This window comes from Lonchura striata, chromosome 3 (genome assembly GCF_050655825.1).
Source record: "Lonchura striata isolate lonStrDom1 chromosome 3, ASM5065582v1, whole genome shotgun sequence".
Lineage (NCBI taxonomy): Eukaryota > Metazoa > Chordata > Aves > Passeriformes > Estrildidae > Lonchura > Lonchura striata.
The window spans coordinates 35,460,365-35,480,790 of record NC_140705.1 but is presented as its reverse complement, the minus strand read 5'-3'; the positions used below and the strand labels follow the sequence as shown (position 1 = coordinate 35,480,790).

Below are 20,426 nucleotides of genomic sequence, written 5' to 3'. Positions count from 1 at the left end.
CACATTCTCACATCTTTTAAAAACAGCAGACTTTTTCCACTGATTTTTGTTTCTTGTGTGAAAATCAGCACATTCATGATATACTTTCAGTATTAGGAGTAAAATCTTGATCATGTCTGAATAAGATTTCTTCCAGCCTTTGAATATTCCCAAAACCTTCTGGTCATCTGCAGTGCTCACTTTCTGACACATCTTGATAGGAATGTTCATCATATTCTTTTTAATTGCCTCATCCTGAATTTCACCTGAATCAGGTTGCCCATTCACTTAATTTATGTTTTCTTGACTTTTCAAATTCTGTTATGATTTGATGAAGTAAGTACTTTCAACATGTAAAAAATTAATTCTCTCTGTAATACTTGAACTATGAGAATACGAAACATGGTTTACTTAAAAAAAACCCCACCTCATTCTTTGCTTCTTCTCATACTATTTACTGTATGTATGTATTATTGTACGTATTTATATACTGTTCTTCCCATACTATTTATTATAATTTCTCCTTCTTCAAGCTGCTTATATAGAACATTGCTAGCATTATCGTCTTGAAATTGAAATCAGGTCAGCCGTTCTCTTTACCACTTTAGTGCACAAGGCTGTAATGCAGAAAATACTGCCTTTTCAAAAATCGGGCCTGTTAAACTCCGTCATTATCTTTCATGCACTTTCAGTTTTATGGTTGAATTATCATTTCAACCAAAGTCTCAGTTATTTTTCCATATCCTTGTACCCTGTTACAAATGATCAGCAATGGCTAACTGATGTGTAAGAATATTCAAATCAAATGAGCTCTTCTTTTCCCAGATTTGTATTTATGCAGGAACAAAGGAAAATCAGAGCACACCAACAGACAATGGGTAGACAGCAAATATTTTTTGTATTTATTAGAGGACATTCTAAGCAGCAGATAAATGTTCCTTTAATGTCATTACCAATGCATTATAAAAGATGTTCATACTCCTGCCAACCCACAAATGACCCTGTGACTAACCACATTCAATAGTTTAGCCTTGCTCTTCCTCTACCAGGTACCAATAATCCCTTCGCCCACAACATTTAGTCCTGGATAGTCTGCCTGGAATAACACTGGAACATTTTACCTTATTTCTGTAACAAGATACAGGAAGAATTTAGAATTTAAGATATATTGGTAACCCAAGATGTTTCACTCTGATTTATTACTATAATTGCTGCATTTAATATTGTAAACACTACTTTCTATCTGCTAGTTCTCAGTAATCCCTTCCTTTAGCATTTATTGCTTCAGCCAGCCTACCTTGCATAAGCATCAGCACATTTTCTGTTATCTTCTCAACAAGACACAGGAAGACCTCAGGGTTACCAGTTACATATTAGCTCTTAAACCTTTATTCTAATCCCAGTGATTATAACCATTATGTTTAACATCTAAAAGCTCATTCAAAACATGAATTTTAATACATTTGTTTTGTAACTGAATTAAAGCTGACATTTTAAGACAAAAATGAGTGCTGGGGTTACAGGACTAAGTTTATAGGGGGGAACAGTCTTAAAGATAAGATTTTGAAGATCCTGAGGTTTTGTTTATTTTTAAAATACTTGATAAATGTATTTTATTGTGCAATGTCAATTTCAGAAGTAATTGTGGACAAACTGCTAGCCTGCCATAACAACTGTAATTTATAAAAATGCTTTGAGACACAAGTGCTTTTCTAGAACAAATCACTTAACCTTTATGAGTGTAAACCCTGACATATTTAACGGGAACAATTATTGGAAAAAATATTAAATGTAATTTTTGTGCAATGCTCTATCATCTATTAAAATTCACAAACATGTCTGTGCCAGGCATGTGTAAAATTCATATAAAATTACAGAACATGAGGGAAAATAAAGATGTGCAGACAGCATCTGACAGGTGGTACTACAATCTACTAAGTCTAGCAAATTAACTTGGACAGATTGTGATCTAACCTTTTAGACAGTTTCCCTCTTATTCTGTTGAATTCCATAGCTGGCATATCAGGTCCTACTACCAAGTGATTCCCCGCCAAGTTCACAAGAAGGACTATGAACTTTTACTATGGGTATTGCTCACACCATATATGGGCTAAAGCAGAGAAAAACGTAATCCACAGATTAGCGGCATATGAGAGCAGGAATAAGCTCCAGGCACTAACAGGTTCTCTGTGGAAGACAGCCCAGATTAATGCCATGTTTTAGCTGACTACAACACTTAAAGAGGACAAAGAATATTTGCCTTACAAAGCACTCATAATCCTACTACCAGACCCCTCATCAGATGTAGTATAGGTACAGATTTATCCACCACCTTTATGTCTTATCAACCTTGCTTTATCCAGAGAGGATGAAGCCAGGAGGTGAATATACACATGGACAATCCATCTCCAAGAATTTCAGTTGCTAGTCAGGAAACTAATGTACTGGGTTTGACTGGGGCTGGGTTAATTTTCTTCACCGTGGCTGGTACAGGGCTGTGTTTTGATTTGTGCTGAACACAGTGATGATGATGTGAAGATGTTTTTATTATTGCTGGGCAGGGCTTACACAGAACCAAGGCCTTTTCTGATTTCTGCGCTGCCAGGCTGGGGAGGGCCCTGGGGGAGCTTGGGAGGAGACACAGCCCAGACAGTGACCCCAAGTGACCAAAGGGACATTCCAGACCATGGAACACCATGCTCGGTATATAAGGCAGGGAAAGAAGGAGGAAGGGGAGGACGTTTGCAGTGATGGTGTCTTCCTGAGTCACTGCTGGGTGTGATGGGGCCCTGCTCTCCTGGGGATGGCTGAACACCCGCCTGCCCATGGGAAGCAGTGAATTCATTCCTTGCTTTGCTTGTGTGCACGGCTTCTGCTTTCCCTATGAACTGTCTTTATCTCAGCTTGTGAGATTTCTACCTTTACCCTTCCTGTTCTCTCCCCAATGCTGCTGGTGGGGAAATGAAAGAGTGGCTGAGTGGGGCTTGGCTGGAGTGGAGCCACGACACCTCTTTAGTCATCTTCAAGTTTAGTCTACATGTGCATTCACACTATGGGTGACACTGAACTGACTTGATGCTTTCCATATCTACCAGGAGCTGGAACTCAGAATCCTTCATGCAAGCATCTCAGCACAATTCTGCTGAATGCAGCATCAATCCTGGATGCCTCTGGTGGTGGGACAGTGTCTGGAGAAAGGGTAAAAGAAGTTCCAGACAGCTGCTTTGAATATACCCAGGAAGAAAACATGTTTTTCTCCTCTCAAAACTGAAGCTGCTGGTACCCTTCAACTTCTGGTGACAGGTGCTCTCATTATTGAAAATAGATCCACATTGGTTGTTACATTCTGCCTGTTATCACCTTGACAATCTCTGGATAGTGATGATTATATCTGGATCCTCTTTTCAATGAGATATTCTTTAGATGCCTCCTTACTACATTTATATTTACGAAAAATTCAAGAACCTAACTCTTGGCATGCAGTTTTAAATCTCTAAGGATAATTAGAATTAGATACCAAAAAAGCAGCAGCAGCCTGGTTTTTGTAAGGTTATCAAAAATCCTTTTCCTCCAAACAGTTTCTCCCCTCCCACTCAGTATCAGCTGAGGAGATAATAATGACAGCTTAGAAGGATTATACCATCACTACAAAAAAATGGTAACCTCGAGGATGGAAAAGCAAGTTCATGCAAAAGAGCACAAGCCACACTGAGAGTGAGGATTGAAGTGCAGTGTTTTAACACTGCATAGGCGATGGCATAACCTTAAACACTTTGGTGTACTTCACCATTCAGTCTTTGGCACACTGAACAATAAGGTTGCACAGATAGCAACATGACTCCAGGAAACCTAATTTTCAGGTATTATTAATTCAGATCAGCTTCAATTCTAGATTAATATCAGTCCTGATCTCACATTAAGCTATCTGGTAGCTCAGGAGGAGGCCAGTATGAAGAAAGACCCACTATGTTGTGAGAAAATTAAGACATTACTAAGGTTTCCTTCCATAACCAATTAATGAAGTGGAGAAATGTAGAAAATTCCTTTCTCCAAATACAAGTGCTTCTTATCTATCATATGCAATCTTGAGGAAAAAAAAAAGTCATGCAGGTGAAACCTGAAGTAATAGTGGGTCCAGTCACCATGTAAATGCAATGCAATGTCTGATAGCAGTGCAGGACCTGTTCCCATGGGACTCTTAAAAGAAATTCCTTAAAGATGTTAAAAGTCAGCTCTCCTGAAGTCCTGGTCACAATCTTACTTACTGCCCTGTGACCTCCTTGTCCAATACTGAATTCATGATCAAGATCTTAAAAAGACTCAACTATAACGCAATTAAATTACTGTTACAATGGCTGCAGTGTGGTTGAGAGGAAGCTAGTAAATGAGTACTCTGGGATTCTGAGGACTACATACAAATCCAAAGTCTCTATTAGGTGTATAATAAGTAATTAAAAGAAGCAAAAAAATGCAATTTTGTGGAAAAGTATGCCCAACTTCTGAAAAAAAAACCAAAAATTGAGAATCATATTTTACATTTACCAGACTTATCCAAGGGAGCTTTGGTAATTTGAATAAAAGGAGCTACAACTTATTTTCTAACAGCACTAGAAGAAGTCTATCAAATCCCTAAAGATACCAAGCACTCTTGGCAGTAAAAAGAAGAGTCTTGTACAGATAAATTATCAGTTAATGGAAAAAGAAAAAAAAAAGCCCAAACAAACTCTCAGTGGGCTTCTGTAGGATCTGTACCAGGGACAGCCTATGTCCAACACTTTTATAAACATGTGGAAAAGGGCAAAGAACCATGATAAAATATGCTGACAAAAGTAGGGTAGTAAAAACATGCCAACAGTCCATAACACAGCATAACAGATAAAATTAAAATGTTGATAAAACCCCCACAATTATTTTCATGGAGGAAAAAAAAAAAGCCTAACTGTACATACAGGCATGACAGGGGAAAATCCTAGCACTTAAACAGGAACAAGTCCTCAAGAAAATGTCTTGTTTAGTTCTGATTTAAGAAAACATTGGTTCAATGCTCAGTCAGAAGCAAGGCTAATGTTATGAAAGGAATTTTATTATTATAAATTAAATATTACAAAAGGAATCCTGAAGAGAGCAGAAAATAATATTGACTGCTGAATAAACCTTTTGTTTCCCATACAATGAATGGGACAGCAAATTTGGAAGACATGTAAGACAGTACAGAAGAGATGAGATATGACAGCAGTCTATCGAATCAGGTCTTGTGATGCATTCATTAAAAGGATTGAGAATAGTTAACTTATTAATAGATAGAAAATATCATATGAAATAAGCAGGCACCAGGCTAAAAGGAGGCAGACACTAAGAGAACTACTTCACTTGATGTAAGAATTGTGCAACTTTGCCACAGATGATTATGTGTGATGCTTTATACAGATTCTAAAACCATTTAGGCAAAGAATCAACAAAAAACCTAAGATTTATTCACACAACTATAATGCTTCTGAATTGCAATCACCCAAACAAAAATAACATATCATAATGACATTCTCATTTAAAAATATATATGTAGTTTTTATTTTTTGGGTTTATGTAAATTAAATTTTGCATATTAGTATTGAACTTACCCCATCATAAATTAGCCTGTATGCAAACTCCCTTCACACGGCTTATAAAGCAAATGGCAAGATAATTTGAGGCGTGATTGTTTTATGCAAAATACCAACATTAAATTATTTGTATGTTACCATGAACATACTATCTTAATAGTTCAGAAAATGCTACAAGCATATTTATTAATATAGTTTATAAATTACCAGAAACTACATTGAACAAAAAACTTCCATCGATCATAATAATATTTCAGTATACCATAAAACTGAAGCAAGTAACTTTAAATTTTACCTTTATCTGGGTCCAACTGTTCCTGGGACAGAATACCACACAATACTGGGTTCTTCCACACTCCCTTCTCTTGTGTAAGTGTTGTTAAAATGTGCAGTTCCTGGCTGCCATTTTCCATCAAGTTTTTATGAGCCACCTGAATAATATATTTTACAAAACAAGGTATTGTTTAAAAAAGACATAAATAATGTCTTTCATATTCCTTTATACCTTATGTTATCAAATTAACGCCTTACCAGATAGAGAATTAAATGTATAACAAAACAATTTTAACATTCAGCCTATACAGGTTTTATTTCTGCCTCTGTTGCCTAAGATACAAGCTGAGAAACTAAAACAACTGAGTGTTTCAAACTCACCTTGAAATTTATTAACAGGGCTACTTCTGAAATTTCTAAAACGAAATTTTGAAATAGGCCTCTCTTTTAAAAATGGATGAGCAATTTCTCTAATCTACATACTGTTCTGGTACCCAGTGCCAAAACTTTATCTTCTCAAACTCTTCAGCAGCTCAATTTCTACCTGCTGAAGACACTGAAAAAAGTATTTTTATAATGGCTAAAGATTTTAGCTGTTAAGATCTCACTGCAAATATGATGAAACAGTCTGAAGTCTTAAGATCAATTAAAATATCTTCCACTGCACTTACATACTAGAATAAATTCTGTGAGCAGACATACACTTGGGAGCAAACTAAATACCTGCAAAAATCTGTGGCTTAAGTAGCAATGCTCAGCTTACACTGGTCCTTAAAAAAAAAAAACAAAACAAAACACTAAAACAACAGTAAATAGCTCATTTTTCTTTTAGTTTTCCAACTGCTCTCAAGGCTGCGGAACCCCTCAGCACCAAACACATCTCTTCAGAATTGGATTATATAAGGCAAGTGCTAGTCAAAATTCACTCTAAAACAATCAGCCTTTCATCTTCCTCTGCTACTTAGGCTGTGAATCCTGAGGTAACTCTATCTGGTCTTTTCATTATTATTCTTTTCTCTTTCCCACTTCCTTTCTTTTTTTTAAACTGTAGACTGGACCTCCCACTACATATTTCTGATAAATACAGAGAAGCACAACTTGTTCTAGCACTCTCCTTTAATGCAGTGCCCTAACCTTAACCAGCCAGTGGCCTGTGAGAGATCTAAAAACACTTCAGTATCAACTGTCTTTCATTCATAATTTTCAAATATACAACCATATATAGTAAAGAATTACTTATATGGTAATATTTAATTTCTAAGAGTGTTAATAGTCAACCATATTTTAAAATATGAATTTTCTTTCAATAGTCTTTAACTATTTTTTTCTCCACAGCTGCTCCATGCAGACAAATGATAGTACCTTCAGCAATTACTGCAGAGTACATAGGATTTCCAGATGAAGGCCTTGCTCCTTACAGACAGACTACATACTGAATATCCCTAGATTTCTAAACCATTCTGAAAAGCTCTTCAGTCTTTATTTTATGAACTAAACTCACCTGTACAAAAGCCTGAAATTCTTCCCATTTATTTTCAGGCAAGTCCAGAGGCAGACACAGTAGAAGTTCAATACAGCTTCTGGAAGTCAAAAATAAATATTATTTGAAGAAATTTTTGATGCTGAAATTGTATAACCAACAATTCTTTATTCTAATATCAAAATAGTTGTTTGAAACACCAGCCACAAAACAGTTTGCTTCCTTGAACACAAAGAAAAAGAGCTCATGAACACTTGGAGAAACTGTAAAAGCAAGTTCTCTAAAAGATACCATTAAAAAAAATCATCTTTGAATCCAACTCTGTAAAAGCCTGTGCAAATTGATGCATTTTCAGATAGTATGCAGATCAATAATAGCAAAGTGTTTCAAGCCAGGAATGTTGGCTGGTCCTAGGTCAGGAATCTTCTTGCCTCAATTCCAACAACCAGATATTCTCCCTTACATCTACCATGCATCTACCATGAGTAAGGTAGTGCTGAGAACTGGATTAAGAAAACATTTAGGCAATGAAAAGTTAATACCATACAGACTGGTTTTAGTAACCAAAAAATCATACTCACAGTGCTAAACGTTCAAGCACAAAGGCTACGTTTTCACACTCAGAGGTAAGGTAAGGTCGTGCTTTAACATAACTTCGGATAGCCACCGTGTACACCTCCAACAGAGGCAGAGGATCTTCTGATGTCTTCCACTTTTCTGCATATTCCAACAAAGTCTATTTAGGAAAAGGAAAAAACCAATCCAAAAATCAGGAACAAATATAAGTTTAAAATTATATATTTCTCATTAGCAGATCTCCTTAATATTAATTACATATTCTATAAGCATGCTTTTTTGCCTTCAAATTAACTGTTTCATTAACAACTGACACTTAAGACTCCATATACAATCATTCTCTGAACATATAAAAACATTATGACTGACACTTCCTTCCTGTGGTAACATCGTATGATTCATTTTACATTCCTATTTTCCAAATACAGAAGCCTGAAGACCATATCACAGTTAAAGGACTGAAAACCCATTTTTAGACATTCACCTCTACAGTTCAGCTTCTAAAGCAAGTAAATTTGAAAGTATTAGTCTTTATTTTAACTTTTCTACTTCCAGGAACAGTTTTACTTTTCCCATGCCTTGCCACCTTGAAGACACAGGTATCTTCAGGACATTGCTTTTTACATGGCTCTGAAAGGAATATGTTCTATTCATTTTAAAGATACCATATCTACGTCAAAAACTCATTAGTAAAAAAATTGTTTTCCTACTTGCCAGATGAATACCTACAAATACTGATTGTAAGCTAAAACTCATGAGAATGACGAAATAAACACCAGCAACCAAAGTGTAGAAGATTTCTGTTCATTTCAGTCAATGCCAGGGGACTCAGACACACATTTAGGCAGAGGATCCAGTCAACATTCCAACCACATCTCCCATGGATCTCTGCTATTATGCCTAGGGTAACATAATGGATTGCAAACTAATTCCTACACCATGGCAGGTTACAAGGAGTCTGTCATATTACAATGACCAATTTTGTTGTTTGCTTTTTGAGGGGCACAACACACAGAAAGCTGAGAGTGAGAGAGAGCAGTTTTGGCTGAAAGCAGGGCCATTATAAAATATTGTTTGGAGGAATATGTTCATGGAGCTATGTGTATCCTGAAGAACTGAGACTCTACAGCCTTTCTGGGCAATCTGTTTCTGAGTGTTTAGAATTCCATTTGTTAGGATTTTCCTCCACCCGTACCTAGAGAAGCAGTCTCACATGTTCTCAACACAGGGATTAATCCCATCAAACTGGTGCTTGCACAGCAGAGAGTGTAGCAAGTGCTCAGCCAGAGCACACTGGGGCTGCTCAGAAGAACAGCTGGGCTGCTGCCCCCAGAGCTGGTCCCAAGCTTCCTCGGTGCATAGGGCTACACTCCCTTCCCCCCACCCCCAGCTTTGTGCTCACCTTAGCCAAACTACATGTCAGTGCATTCCCCCTGGATACTGAGCTCCCTCCCAACAGTCTCTCTGACCTGTCTCTTACCTTGCTTGCTCCCATCAAATCACTATCATCCACAAAAGAGCTGAAGATGCTCTCTGTCCCCTTGTTCAGTTACTAATAAAGAAGAGAATATTTGCTCCAGCATTGAGCTTTGATAGGAAGCCACAAGTGCTGGCTCCCATCTGGGCTTTGTACTACTAAGTCTTTGGGACCCACACATCAGCCAGTGGACTGTTTCATAGTTTTGTTTATAAGAATACTACAGGAGATGATGATACTAGGACCTGCTGATGTCTGGCAGAAAAACATCTGTTGCTATTCCTTTGTCTGCAGAACCACCTACTTCATGGAAGGAAACCAGGTTTGTCAGCATGAAAGCATGTTAGAGAGCTCATTCTGTCAAGGACATTTATAAAAGTCATAGTTCTCCTTTATATTAAGGTCAACTGTAAGTAAACTAATTTTGACAACATTGTTTCAATTATGATAAGGTTTGTTCTGGTAAGGAAAAATGAGAGCCCTCTGAGCAACAAAGCTCTTCTGCTCCAGAGTCCCCCACATACCTGAATAAGAAACAGAACAAAGTGCTTCTCAACTCATTTAACATCAAATGTTGAAATTTTGTTTAATTTCTAACATATTAGTACAACTATCTGAAAGAAATTGCTATGTTTGGGATACAGTAAAACTCAAATGATAAAATGGAACTTGGTGCATGTTCATGAATTGGAGAGTAAGAAAACCAAACATTAACTATTGTGGAAATGCAAGCCATCATATTAAAAAACAAGACAAAACGAAACTAGGTTTATTCCTGTCTGCAGAGGAAGGAATCTGCAAAGCTAAGCTTAAGTTAAATTCAGCATTGTCTATGTTAGCTGTCTGTACTGAGTTAGCCAGAGGTACTACTAAGAACATACTTAAAATTCTTATATTTTGCAATATCCAAATAAATCCTCTCAATAAAGAATGTCAGCTATAATAAACTGAATCAGTACTCTGTTTCATGTGGTCATTTGCAATTACAATACCACCACCACATTATATATCACATTATATATTGCTATATATATTCACCAAAAAAAAAAAAAAAAAAAAGACCCAAAGGTATCTCATTCAAGGATATAATAGGTAAGAAATAAGTTTTGGCAAAATGCTGCAATAAAGTCTGGTTTGGTTTTAAAGGAGATCTTACTACACAATCAATATGTAAAGAAGTTACATATTCTCTCTCCTGCAGCAGAAGATGCTTCTGAGCATCTAGTGCTTCCTACTGGAACCTTGAACCTGACTGGAATATCGTCTGTTTTACTTTAACACTCAATTTGATGCTCTCCTAAGAGCAGCCAAAAGCACCACAGATCATGGCAGAGAAATCAAGGAAGAGAAAAACAGAGATGAAGCAAATAAGAAAAACAGAGGAGGACTAGATAAACAAGATAACAATATTAGCAAACACTATTTCAGTACCACTTGGCAATTTTGCTCAATGCACTAGAATAATCAGATCAGAACAAAACAGTTGCTGTCAAAGAATCTTGAAAGAAACTCCAGCGAAAAGCCTCCTTTTGTCCTGATACTCTCATAACCAGAAGTACTGTGATTTCCATTACTGACTTATCACATGCAATATGTTTAAGGATGCTAGTGGCAAAACAGCAAAGCTGAACAAAAAAGAGCCCAGGAAAGTATACTTTACATTCTTCAGTTTTTGGATCTCGGAGCAGTGTTTTGGATAGAAAAGGCAATAACTTCTTCACCTTGTCCAGCTGATATAAAGTAGTCACATTAAAAGAGGGAATAGCATAACTTTAAGATTACGTTAATGCCACAGACCTGTAAAAGTAACCCTCTATCCTCAAACTGATGTTGTTTCTTGTGAAGAATTCACTAGAGCAATTAATACTCCACCTTTCATGGTACAGTACTTGCAGAAAACTTAAAATAAAAAGCATAGTGATATAATTCTTTTTCCTTAAGGAGTAAACATTTTCTTCTTTTAAGTGCTTTGGAATGACTTGCATTTTTGTACTGGAGAAAACACCATACAAGTGATTTTTGTTAAAAGAGTATTACAGCGTAACCAATTTCACACTTGCTTAGAAGACAATTCTCCCTGTAAAGGGAAAGTGTGAAAACAAGTTGCTGGTGAGACTGAATAAAAGAGGGTCAAACACAGTAATCTGAAATTCAGCATACCTTACTGCTCATATTGATTCATAGATATGCTGGGAAAATTACTTGCATTAGTCTGGAATGCTACTTAGCTCAGACAATTAGCTTTGTAATTGGCAATAAAGTGTTAAAACTAACACTGTCATACAAAATTACTTCCCTTTCTGATTAATTTGAAAAAATGTACTTCTCTTTTTAGACAAAATATATATTTTAAAAACCCCAAACCAAACCACAGCAATAACCAATCTCTCAAGTGGTAGTTAACATATAAGACCAAGGCAGTAACAGCATAATCTACCATTCAGTTTTACCCAGCTTTTATCCAGATTGTCCAAACTTGCTACAACTAGCCTATAAATAGCCAAATCTAGCTAAGTAACTGGTCAGTAAGGTGATATTTAGGAAATTGATCTATGAAGTTATGAATCCTGACTTTAATACTTGAAACACCATGTTATTAGTTGATGCAAATTTAATTTTTAATGTGGCCCACCTACTTTTACTCATCTCTTAAAAAGAGCACAGGAAAAAATAAGATTAATGTAAGCTTTGGTAAATGAAGGACATTTCCAACTTAGCTACCAAGCCACGACAACACATCCTGGAAGTGTCTCAAAGTGTTGAGGAAGCGGAGGAAGAAGGGATAAGAAAAAAGAAGGAGACAGGAAAATATAACTAAACAATTGGTCATCTAAGAAGTGTGACTGAAGAGTACCAAGAATATTTTCACCTGCCATTGCAAATATGAGAACCTAAGGAAGAAAGTGACAGACTCAGTAGAGAGACACTGATTCATAACATGACAAGTGACCACTGAGACCTGTAATAACAAGATCAGGAGATCCCAAGTTTCATAGTAGGTGGTCAGCAAGCTAAAGAACCACTAGCTAGGCAGTATCACCATCCAATCTGCACATGGGGAGATAGCGAAAACTGCTGACCCATTATGACAGAACCAATAGGAATTCTCCCAGACAAGTAAGAACTTGCAGAAATACCGTGTAGTCATTAATACCGGAAATCTGCATGAGAGAAGAATTATAAAAGCACTGGCAGAAACAATGACAGTTCAATGAAGAACACTACAATCCACATTCAGATTATTAAGAATAAATTGAAGCAAATAATCTCATTTTTAAGATATGAAGTTCATTAGCAGTTAGTCAAAATAGATGTAATCAACAGATTAGCAAATTCTGAGAATACACCATCTAACAAAAAGTATTCAGAGTGTTGGTGACCTGTTACTACCATCTTTTAAAAGTGGCAAATGCACTGTAAAAACAACAAAGTTTGCACTATAACATAGCAGCACTAATTTCAGCATTAAATAGTGCTATTTTTATCTCATATATCTAGATCAGCCACTTCCAAGCCATTACATGAACTATATTAAGGATTTACACCCACCACACCCTTCAAAAACATTCTTTAGTACGACAGATTTCCTTGTCTGGATGTCTCTAGACTATACAGCACTGCCATTATACAAAGAAAATCAAATTCATTCTGCTTTACTTAATGAATCAGTGTTGTGCTCTGCTTACAACCATAAAAAGAAAGAATTTTACCCCCAGCCCTGGGCCTCATTAAGTTATTTATCTCCCTAGTTGGGACATGCTTGTTAATCAAGCCAAGTACTGTATTCCAAGCACAGCAGCAAAAGTTTTGTTCCTCTTTGAGACTGAAGCAGGCATTTTATTTTAGCAGCAGCTTACGCAGTAAAGAATCCTCTAAAAGTGGAATAATCTTGACCTGTACAATAAAAAAATACACTATACCAGTGATTTAAACTGCAGAAAATGTATAACCACAGGTAAGATTCAGACAATTTTCAATCTTTATCAGAACCCTTACAAGACTGTTGCTGTAGCAACCCACCCACCAGAGGATGCTTTTATCGAACAATCTTTGCAAAAACTAGCCCTACAACACCAAAGCAGTGGTAAAATATGTTTCATATTAAAAGGCAGCATTATTTACTGTTACCAGGAGTTACACGTGTATGGTCCAAACCTACATGTTTCTTCAGCTCTGAAGAACAGATTTTTAGCCTGAACATACCTAGATATGGGTAAGCTTACTTAAATTTATGTAAGGACATGCCTGGGACTGTCATTTTTGTTCCCTACTACACCCAAAGGACTAAGAGGCTGGGAAAGTGACAGACAGTGGCCACACAGATAAGCTGCACCTCTCAAGCAAGTGCAGTAAGTAGCAAACCCTTTATTACAGTGACTTTCTTCAAGCAACATCCACACAGGAGAAAGTCCAAACAACAAGCTCGACACAACTGTATTGTGTGGAGATGAGTCTTACAGAGCTGCACACAAAGAGTGGCTGAAGGAACTCCCTCCATGAAATAAACTCCACGGTGGCAGAGGTAGCAAAGCAGTGACAGAGTTCCGTACACACAGGCAGGTGCAGGAGCTACAGCACTTCTCAGTGAGATCACTCTGCCACTTGCTATTCCCATGGAGCACTCCCACAGAGGCAGGGTTCCCCTTGTACCTGCCAACAACCAACTGATGCAAAAAAGCAGCTGCTTTCAGAGAAATCACTAATGCCCTGATTCAAGAGAACAGGTCAAGCTTTATTCAAAATTAGTGAAGAATAGCTACAGTTCTGCTATCATGAACAGAAATTTCAAAGGAAAGTGAAGGTTCCAGTCAAGAAAGGGTAACTGAAGAAAACCAGTGAAGCAAGTCTCCCATATAAACCATGCACATGATTGAGAATATTTTTCTTGACTTAAGATTCTCCTCTGTAAATGTGACAGGTATGTTCTAATAACCAGTCACAGCTTGTGCCACTAGATGATGGATCATGAGGAAATGAAAATGATTTGGAGATTCCGAGTTTCGTATCATACAGAGGAAGATGCAGAGAGATGCCATACACTGTAATGAGCCTGACAGCATAACCACTTGAATCAAATTAAGTTCCACTGACTGCTCTGGACTGGTTTAGAACTGGATGCTTAGGATTAAAGGGACTGAAAGGAAGAAGACATATAGCATAGTTTGATCCAGAGTAAGTGTCCCTGAGGGCTTCATCTTGGGACCAGTGCTTATCAATATCTTCATCCATGACCCAGAAACTGAGATCAAGTGTACCCTCAGCAATTTTGCAGATGATACAAAGCTGAATGGTGTAGTTAACACAAGAGAAGAAAGGGATTCTATCCAGAGTGACTTGGACAAGCTTGAGAACTGTGTCTACAAGAACATAATGAAGTTCAACAAGTCCAAGTACAAGGTGCTGCCCATGGGTCAGGGTAACCAGATGCGAGTACAAACTGTGAGAACTCATTGAGATTAGCCCTGAGGAAAAGGACTGTTGTTCTCATGGATAAAAAGCTGAACATAAGCCAACAAGCTGTGCTCACAGCCCAGGGAGCCAAGTGCATTGTGGATTGCACCATAAAAGGGGTAGCCAGCTGGTCAAGGAAGGGGATTCTCCTCCTCTCACTCTGTCCTTGTGAGACCCAACCTGGAGTGCTGCATCTGCAGTCCTCAGCACAAGACAGATATGGACCTGACTGAGCAGCTCCAGAGGAGGCCACAGACATGATCAGAAGAATGGAGCAGCACTCCCATGAATAAAGGGTGAGAGCTGAGGTTGATCAGCATATAGAACAAAGACTTTGGAGAGATCTCACGGTGACCTTCCAGTATCTTAAATGCGCTCATAAAAAGAAAGGGGCAAGAAATTTTGTATGAGCAGATAGCAACAGGACAAGAGGCAATGGTTTTAACTGAAAGCAGATTAGAAAGAAATTCTTTACTCAGAAGGTGGTGAAGCATGATGTCTCATCCAGGCACTGCTCAAGGATGGGCTGGATGGGTCCTATGCAACCTGGTCTACTGAATGGCACCCCTGTCCATGGCCTGGAACTAGATGATCTTTAAGGTCCCTTCCAATTCAAACCATGCTATGATTCAATGAATTTTGTACAAACAGGTTCCTTAGGTGGTCATGAACCTGACCTTCACTTAAGAGAGATTTTGACCTCCCAAACCCTGACATATGGTCAGACAACACATGAAAATGATTTGTGGTACTTTTTTCCTCCTTACAAGACTATAACCTTGAGAAATTAAAAAGCAGGGGAAGAGATACGATTTCTTTCAGAATTTGAATATCTGAAGTTTGTCTGTTTAAGCCTGCAAGTTTATTAGACTACTAAGTTATTATTAGACAAATATTCTTGCCAAAGCTAGCTCAAAGACATCAACTGCCAAAATCTTTAGCTTTCATTTTCCATAAAGTGAATGAAAGTACACATTTTTTGTCAAAATCATATGTAATTTTCCAGATACACTGAAAACCAGACAATTCTCTAAATTTAGTTTGTAGCGACAGAGAAACACACACCACAATGAATTAAGTCAATGGTCAGTTCATAACCTAAAAGACATGGACTTAGGTTTTTTGAAGGAATAAATCAGCTTACCATGGCAATGCTATTATCCGACAATAAGACTTGGGGAGTGAGATATGATTTAAATGGACGTTCTTTATGAAAAGTTATCTTCTACATTAGATCATGTTAGAAAATCAGATCTAGTGCCAAATATTGTCTGTTAAATACATGTAACAAAAGTGAAAGTAACTATTTTATAGTACCAAATATTGTTTCTACCACATACCTAGTATTGAAGTACTACTTATCATCTAGAAGATGTTTTCTTTTTCCATGCAAACTGAGGAAAAACAAGGCTGTATTTATTTCCCTCAGGTCATTAAATATAGTGCCTGTGGTCAGTTAAAGAACAGCACAAAAAGAGAATGGTAATTCTAATATTGACCTTAAAAAGCTTCACACTACCGTCTGCTTGTAATTATTTAAACTCTTGCTTCCTCCAATTTCTTGTGTAATACTACACATGAGCAAGAGCTACCTTTCAAATACAGACAGCTGTATTTTAAGAACGTAATGCACAGTATTAGTCTTACTCTTGCTTGTTAATGTACAAGTTACCAAAAATGCAATAATGAACCATGAGAAGCAGGCAGAGCATGACACTGCAGTAGTAATGGTATGAAAATACTGACTGTGTCTATTGAAAGTCTTCCTATGCTATTTGACTGCTGCTGAATGGGAAGAACACTGACAATGCAGCCATGCTGACCTGTGAAGAAATCAGAACAGATGATGCCTCCTGGTTTTATATTACCAGCACAATCCTCCCTTTGTATTACAAAACTAAGTGTAGCCCTGAAGGTAAGCTATGAGACTCTTACCATTTAAACCTAAACTGAAATGAAAATGGAAATGTATCCCAATATTCTGCACCCTATGCAGTTACTTGTTCCTCAACTGCCATCTTTCTGTTTTTGACATTTTAAAAGTAATTTTACTGAAGCTTAGACAAGTGAGATTTACTAATCTCTACCAAAAAATGTTTTTCCCTTCATGATTCTGCATTCCATTTTTGTCGCCTTTTGCGCTGATCTCCTCACCTTGAAGATAATCACTAAATGAAGACATGGATTTAAGTAGAGGCCCAGATAATTTCTGTCTGCTGCATTTCTTCTCCAAAGGAGCTGTCTCTACTCAATTACCAAAATAACCCAATTAGTAAGATTAAATACACCTCCCCCAAATCCTAATGCCAAGGGTCTATAATCTTAGGTCGCAGTTTTGGAAGTGAAAACTGACTTACCTGCTTCTCTCTGAAAAGGTATTTCTCATGCATGTTCTTCACACTGTTGATCTTTCAGGTATGGTAGTAACAAGCAACAACTAGCTGCTTACGTTTAACCATTACTCAGAAGAAAACAGAACCAGATTTGAAACTGCTGGTTGAACTTTCCCAGGGATTAAGGGCACCATGAACCATTCAATAAAGTTCTCGCAGTATCCATGGTTCCACAAGGACTGTTCAGCAGTACTAAAATGTGCACACACACAACTCTCTGCTCAACCTTGAGAATCTCCACCAGTCACATCTTGCCAGTAGATAAACTCATTGACAACCCTTGTGTCCAGGACCAACATCTTAGAGGAAATACTGAGGAATCTCAGATGCGCAGCACTCCATTGCAGAAGCATGCAAGGCAACCATGAACAAGCACAGTTCCCAGGTGGTGCCACATTAAGGGTATGCACACATCCTTATACTAGGGTAACCAAGTATTTTGAGGTGTCACTACAATTTGGGCAGCTAGACCATCAGATACAGAAACCTCCAAAAACATTTCATAAATATATAGGTTTATGCAGTTGCTTTGAGATATCCAAGATGAACAAATTTCTTTAAAAAAAAGGAATATTCTGGTGCTTTTTAATACCAACAAATTCACTGCTGAAATACTACATGAAGTACAGATAAACAACATTTTTTGAAAATATCTGTGAATTATATTGTCTAACTGCAATGTAAAAATAAAGCTGTTATAATTAAATTTATTGTACATGCATAAATTCCTTAGACCAAGAACAGAACAATGTAGTGAGAAATAAAACACCTCCAAAAAGGCAGCCAAAAAATGCTGAATGCCCACTAAAACACTGCTTTCAAGGAATAAAGACAACAGAATGAAATGCTCTCTAGTCTTTTTAGGATATCCAGGAAAAAAATTCTCAAATTGCATTCAGAGGTGACAAGCCCTTGAATGGCAACAGATCAGGGGTACTGGAGAAAGAGCTAGAAATTGCAAGACAGCTTAGTCTCTGACAAAGGCCCTGGACCTTAGGAGATGAAACACAAGAAACACGCTGACTTGATGCGACTTGATCAAGCAGCTAGGTATAGTCATGATGCTGATGCTATTTTCTGACTTTACAATAGCAGAATAAAAAGTTTTGGTTTGTTCGGGTTGTTTTCTGGGAAACAAACCTATTACACTGAGTCTTGGGCTGAGACTAAACATTCACGTTACTCAAGATAAGTTCATTTCTGAAAGCTGTATTTTTCAGAGTAAAACTGTGAGCCTGAAGCATAATGTTACTGACTACTACAACCATTAAAGAACTGAGCATAAGATGAAGACAGCATTGTTCAAATTCCTGGAAAGTTGATAATAGTCTACTTTTAAGGTCAATTTATGATAGTTTACAAACTATGCCAGGCTGCTGGCCTTGAGTCTTTTGTTCAATTCCAGCCTTGTGCTAGTGTCATTACCAAATCACATGAAAAGTCACAGAACTGAATTGGTAAAATGGAAATGAACCTGTAAGTGGACACATCTCTCCCTTCCACATGGAGCATCAGTCCTGGTTTGCAATAGTAAAATCACCCCCACCCCAAGAATTCAGTGTGAAAGAACTCAATTAGAAAATTACTAGGATGATAGGCATGACCAATAAGTGCAAGAGCATGCACTGGGCAATCATCCTCACAGCTTCTAAAAAGGAATTGCTCCAAGAAGCATTTCCAGACCATCAGAATTTAAGTGAACACAGCAACATTGCCTGTGATGCCTCTCTCCTGTAAGGAAAATGAACAGGCTGGTTCAGAATAGCTTTATAACATGTGTTCTTTTTAACTAAGTATTTGAGACACTAAAAATAAATTAGAAATCCAAATTTAGGCAATCTGGAGTCAAGAAGATTTCCTACCAATACATTAGTACGAGATGATGTCTTTGTGAAGTCCCACAGCAAAGTTACATCCTAAAGGGACATAAAAAAAAATCCTTACAGTGTTACGCTACCATTATTCTCAGCCTTGATGATCTAAAGTTTCTAGAGAGGAAAGTTATCTTTTACTTTTGTGATCTATCTCCTTGCCTTTCTCTCCTCCTTGTTGTTCAGTGTTTTACCAGAAGATGGAGAACAAGCCCTACACCACATAAAATGCCAACTGATGCAACTCTTCTTTTTTTTTCTAACCTGTGAGGTCAAGGTTCCTATGAAAGGTTCCCACCTCATTTGAGGCAGCTAAGGAATCACTGGGATGCAATTAAGATTTACATTCACTTCATACAAGGACAAACTACCCATCTAAGATGTCAAATGAACAAAGTATTCCAACAAAAATTTGAAGAGTTCTTGAACTAGTTCTGCATGTCAAAAAACCCTTGTGTCTAATATAAACCAAGTCTACCTCAGATTGCCCATGAGATTTTACCATTAGTCATTAGAAACAAATACTAAAACAGATGACTTTTAAAGCGTTTAAAAGTAAACTAAATGGTTACATAGTGTAAACCCCATCTCTTGCCCATACAAAAAAGCACGGGGAAAATGAGGGAAGAAAAAAATATGAGTATCTATTGCTTTTGCTGTGTTATGACAACTTTCTGATCAAGACATTCTCCCCATGACCATGATCATAATCAATCTTTATTTTCCTTTCACCTTTGCGTCCAACAGAAAAGCTCAAACATAAATGACTTGTTTCCATTTTGTTTTTCAGCTGGGATACCTACAGGCTATTTTACAGCCTTTTAGGTTAGAACAAAACTTATGTAGAAAAACACAGATATTTTAAACCTGTCCACAAGCACTGAACAGAACAGCACCCACCTGAAATACTGCTATCACAGATCTGCCATAATAAAACAACAAAACAGGGCTTTATTTATTTAGAACTGTACACAGAGAGGTCATTTTGCATCAAAACAACACAGCACTGTACTTCTAAATAATTTCCAATGCAGTTTAATGGTGCAAATTAAAAGTGGCACTACCTAACTGATTCAGTATTTGTTTACCAAGGCTTAGCACTGTTACCTTGATTTTGTAGCTACACAAGTGCTGCAAGAATATTAGGTCTTACATGTTTGTTATTATAATACAAAACAATCCAGAATCAAACTGCAAAACTCCAGCAGATATACAGTATCAGACTGCATATACAAAACTGTGGATGACATAACCTAATGCAATTGTATTTTCTACAGGACAAATACTATTTGAATTATGGTTCTGATCAAAGAACATCAATCTCAA

At 37.3% G+C, this 20,426-nt stretch overlaps 1 protein-coding gene across 3 annotated transcripts in view; it reads right to left on the bottom strand.

The window, feature by feature from the left end:
• ZNF292 (zinc finger protein 292) overlaps positions 1-20,426 on the bottom strand; it is a 49,234-nt gene that overhangs the window by 15,171 nt on the left and 13,637 nt on the right. For all 3 annotated transcript variants that reach the window (XM_085574820.1, XM_021545826.4, XM_085574821.1), the window contains exons 2-4: positions 7,914-8,068; positions 7,354-7,432; positions 5,875-6,010 (exon numbers count right to left, since the gene is read on the bottom strand). Coding sequence is in view for 1 of the 3 variants with exons in the window: in XM_021545826.4 (XP_021401501.2) it covers positions 5,875-6,010; positions 7,354-7,432; positions 7,914-8,068 (370 nt within the window). In the remaining 2 variants the exon portion in view is untranslated. The remainder of the gene's footprint in view (positions 1-5,874; positions 6,011-7,353; positions 7,433-7,913; positions 8,069-20,426) is intronic.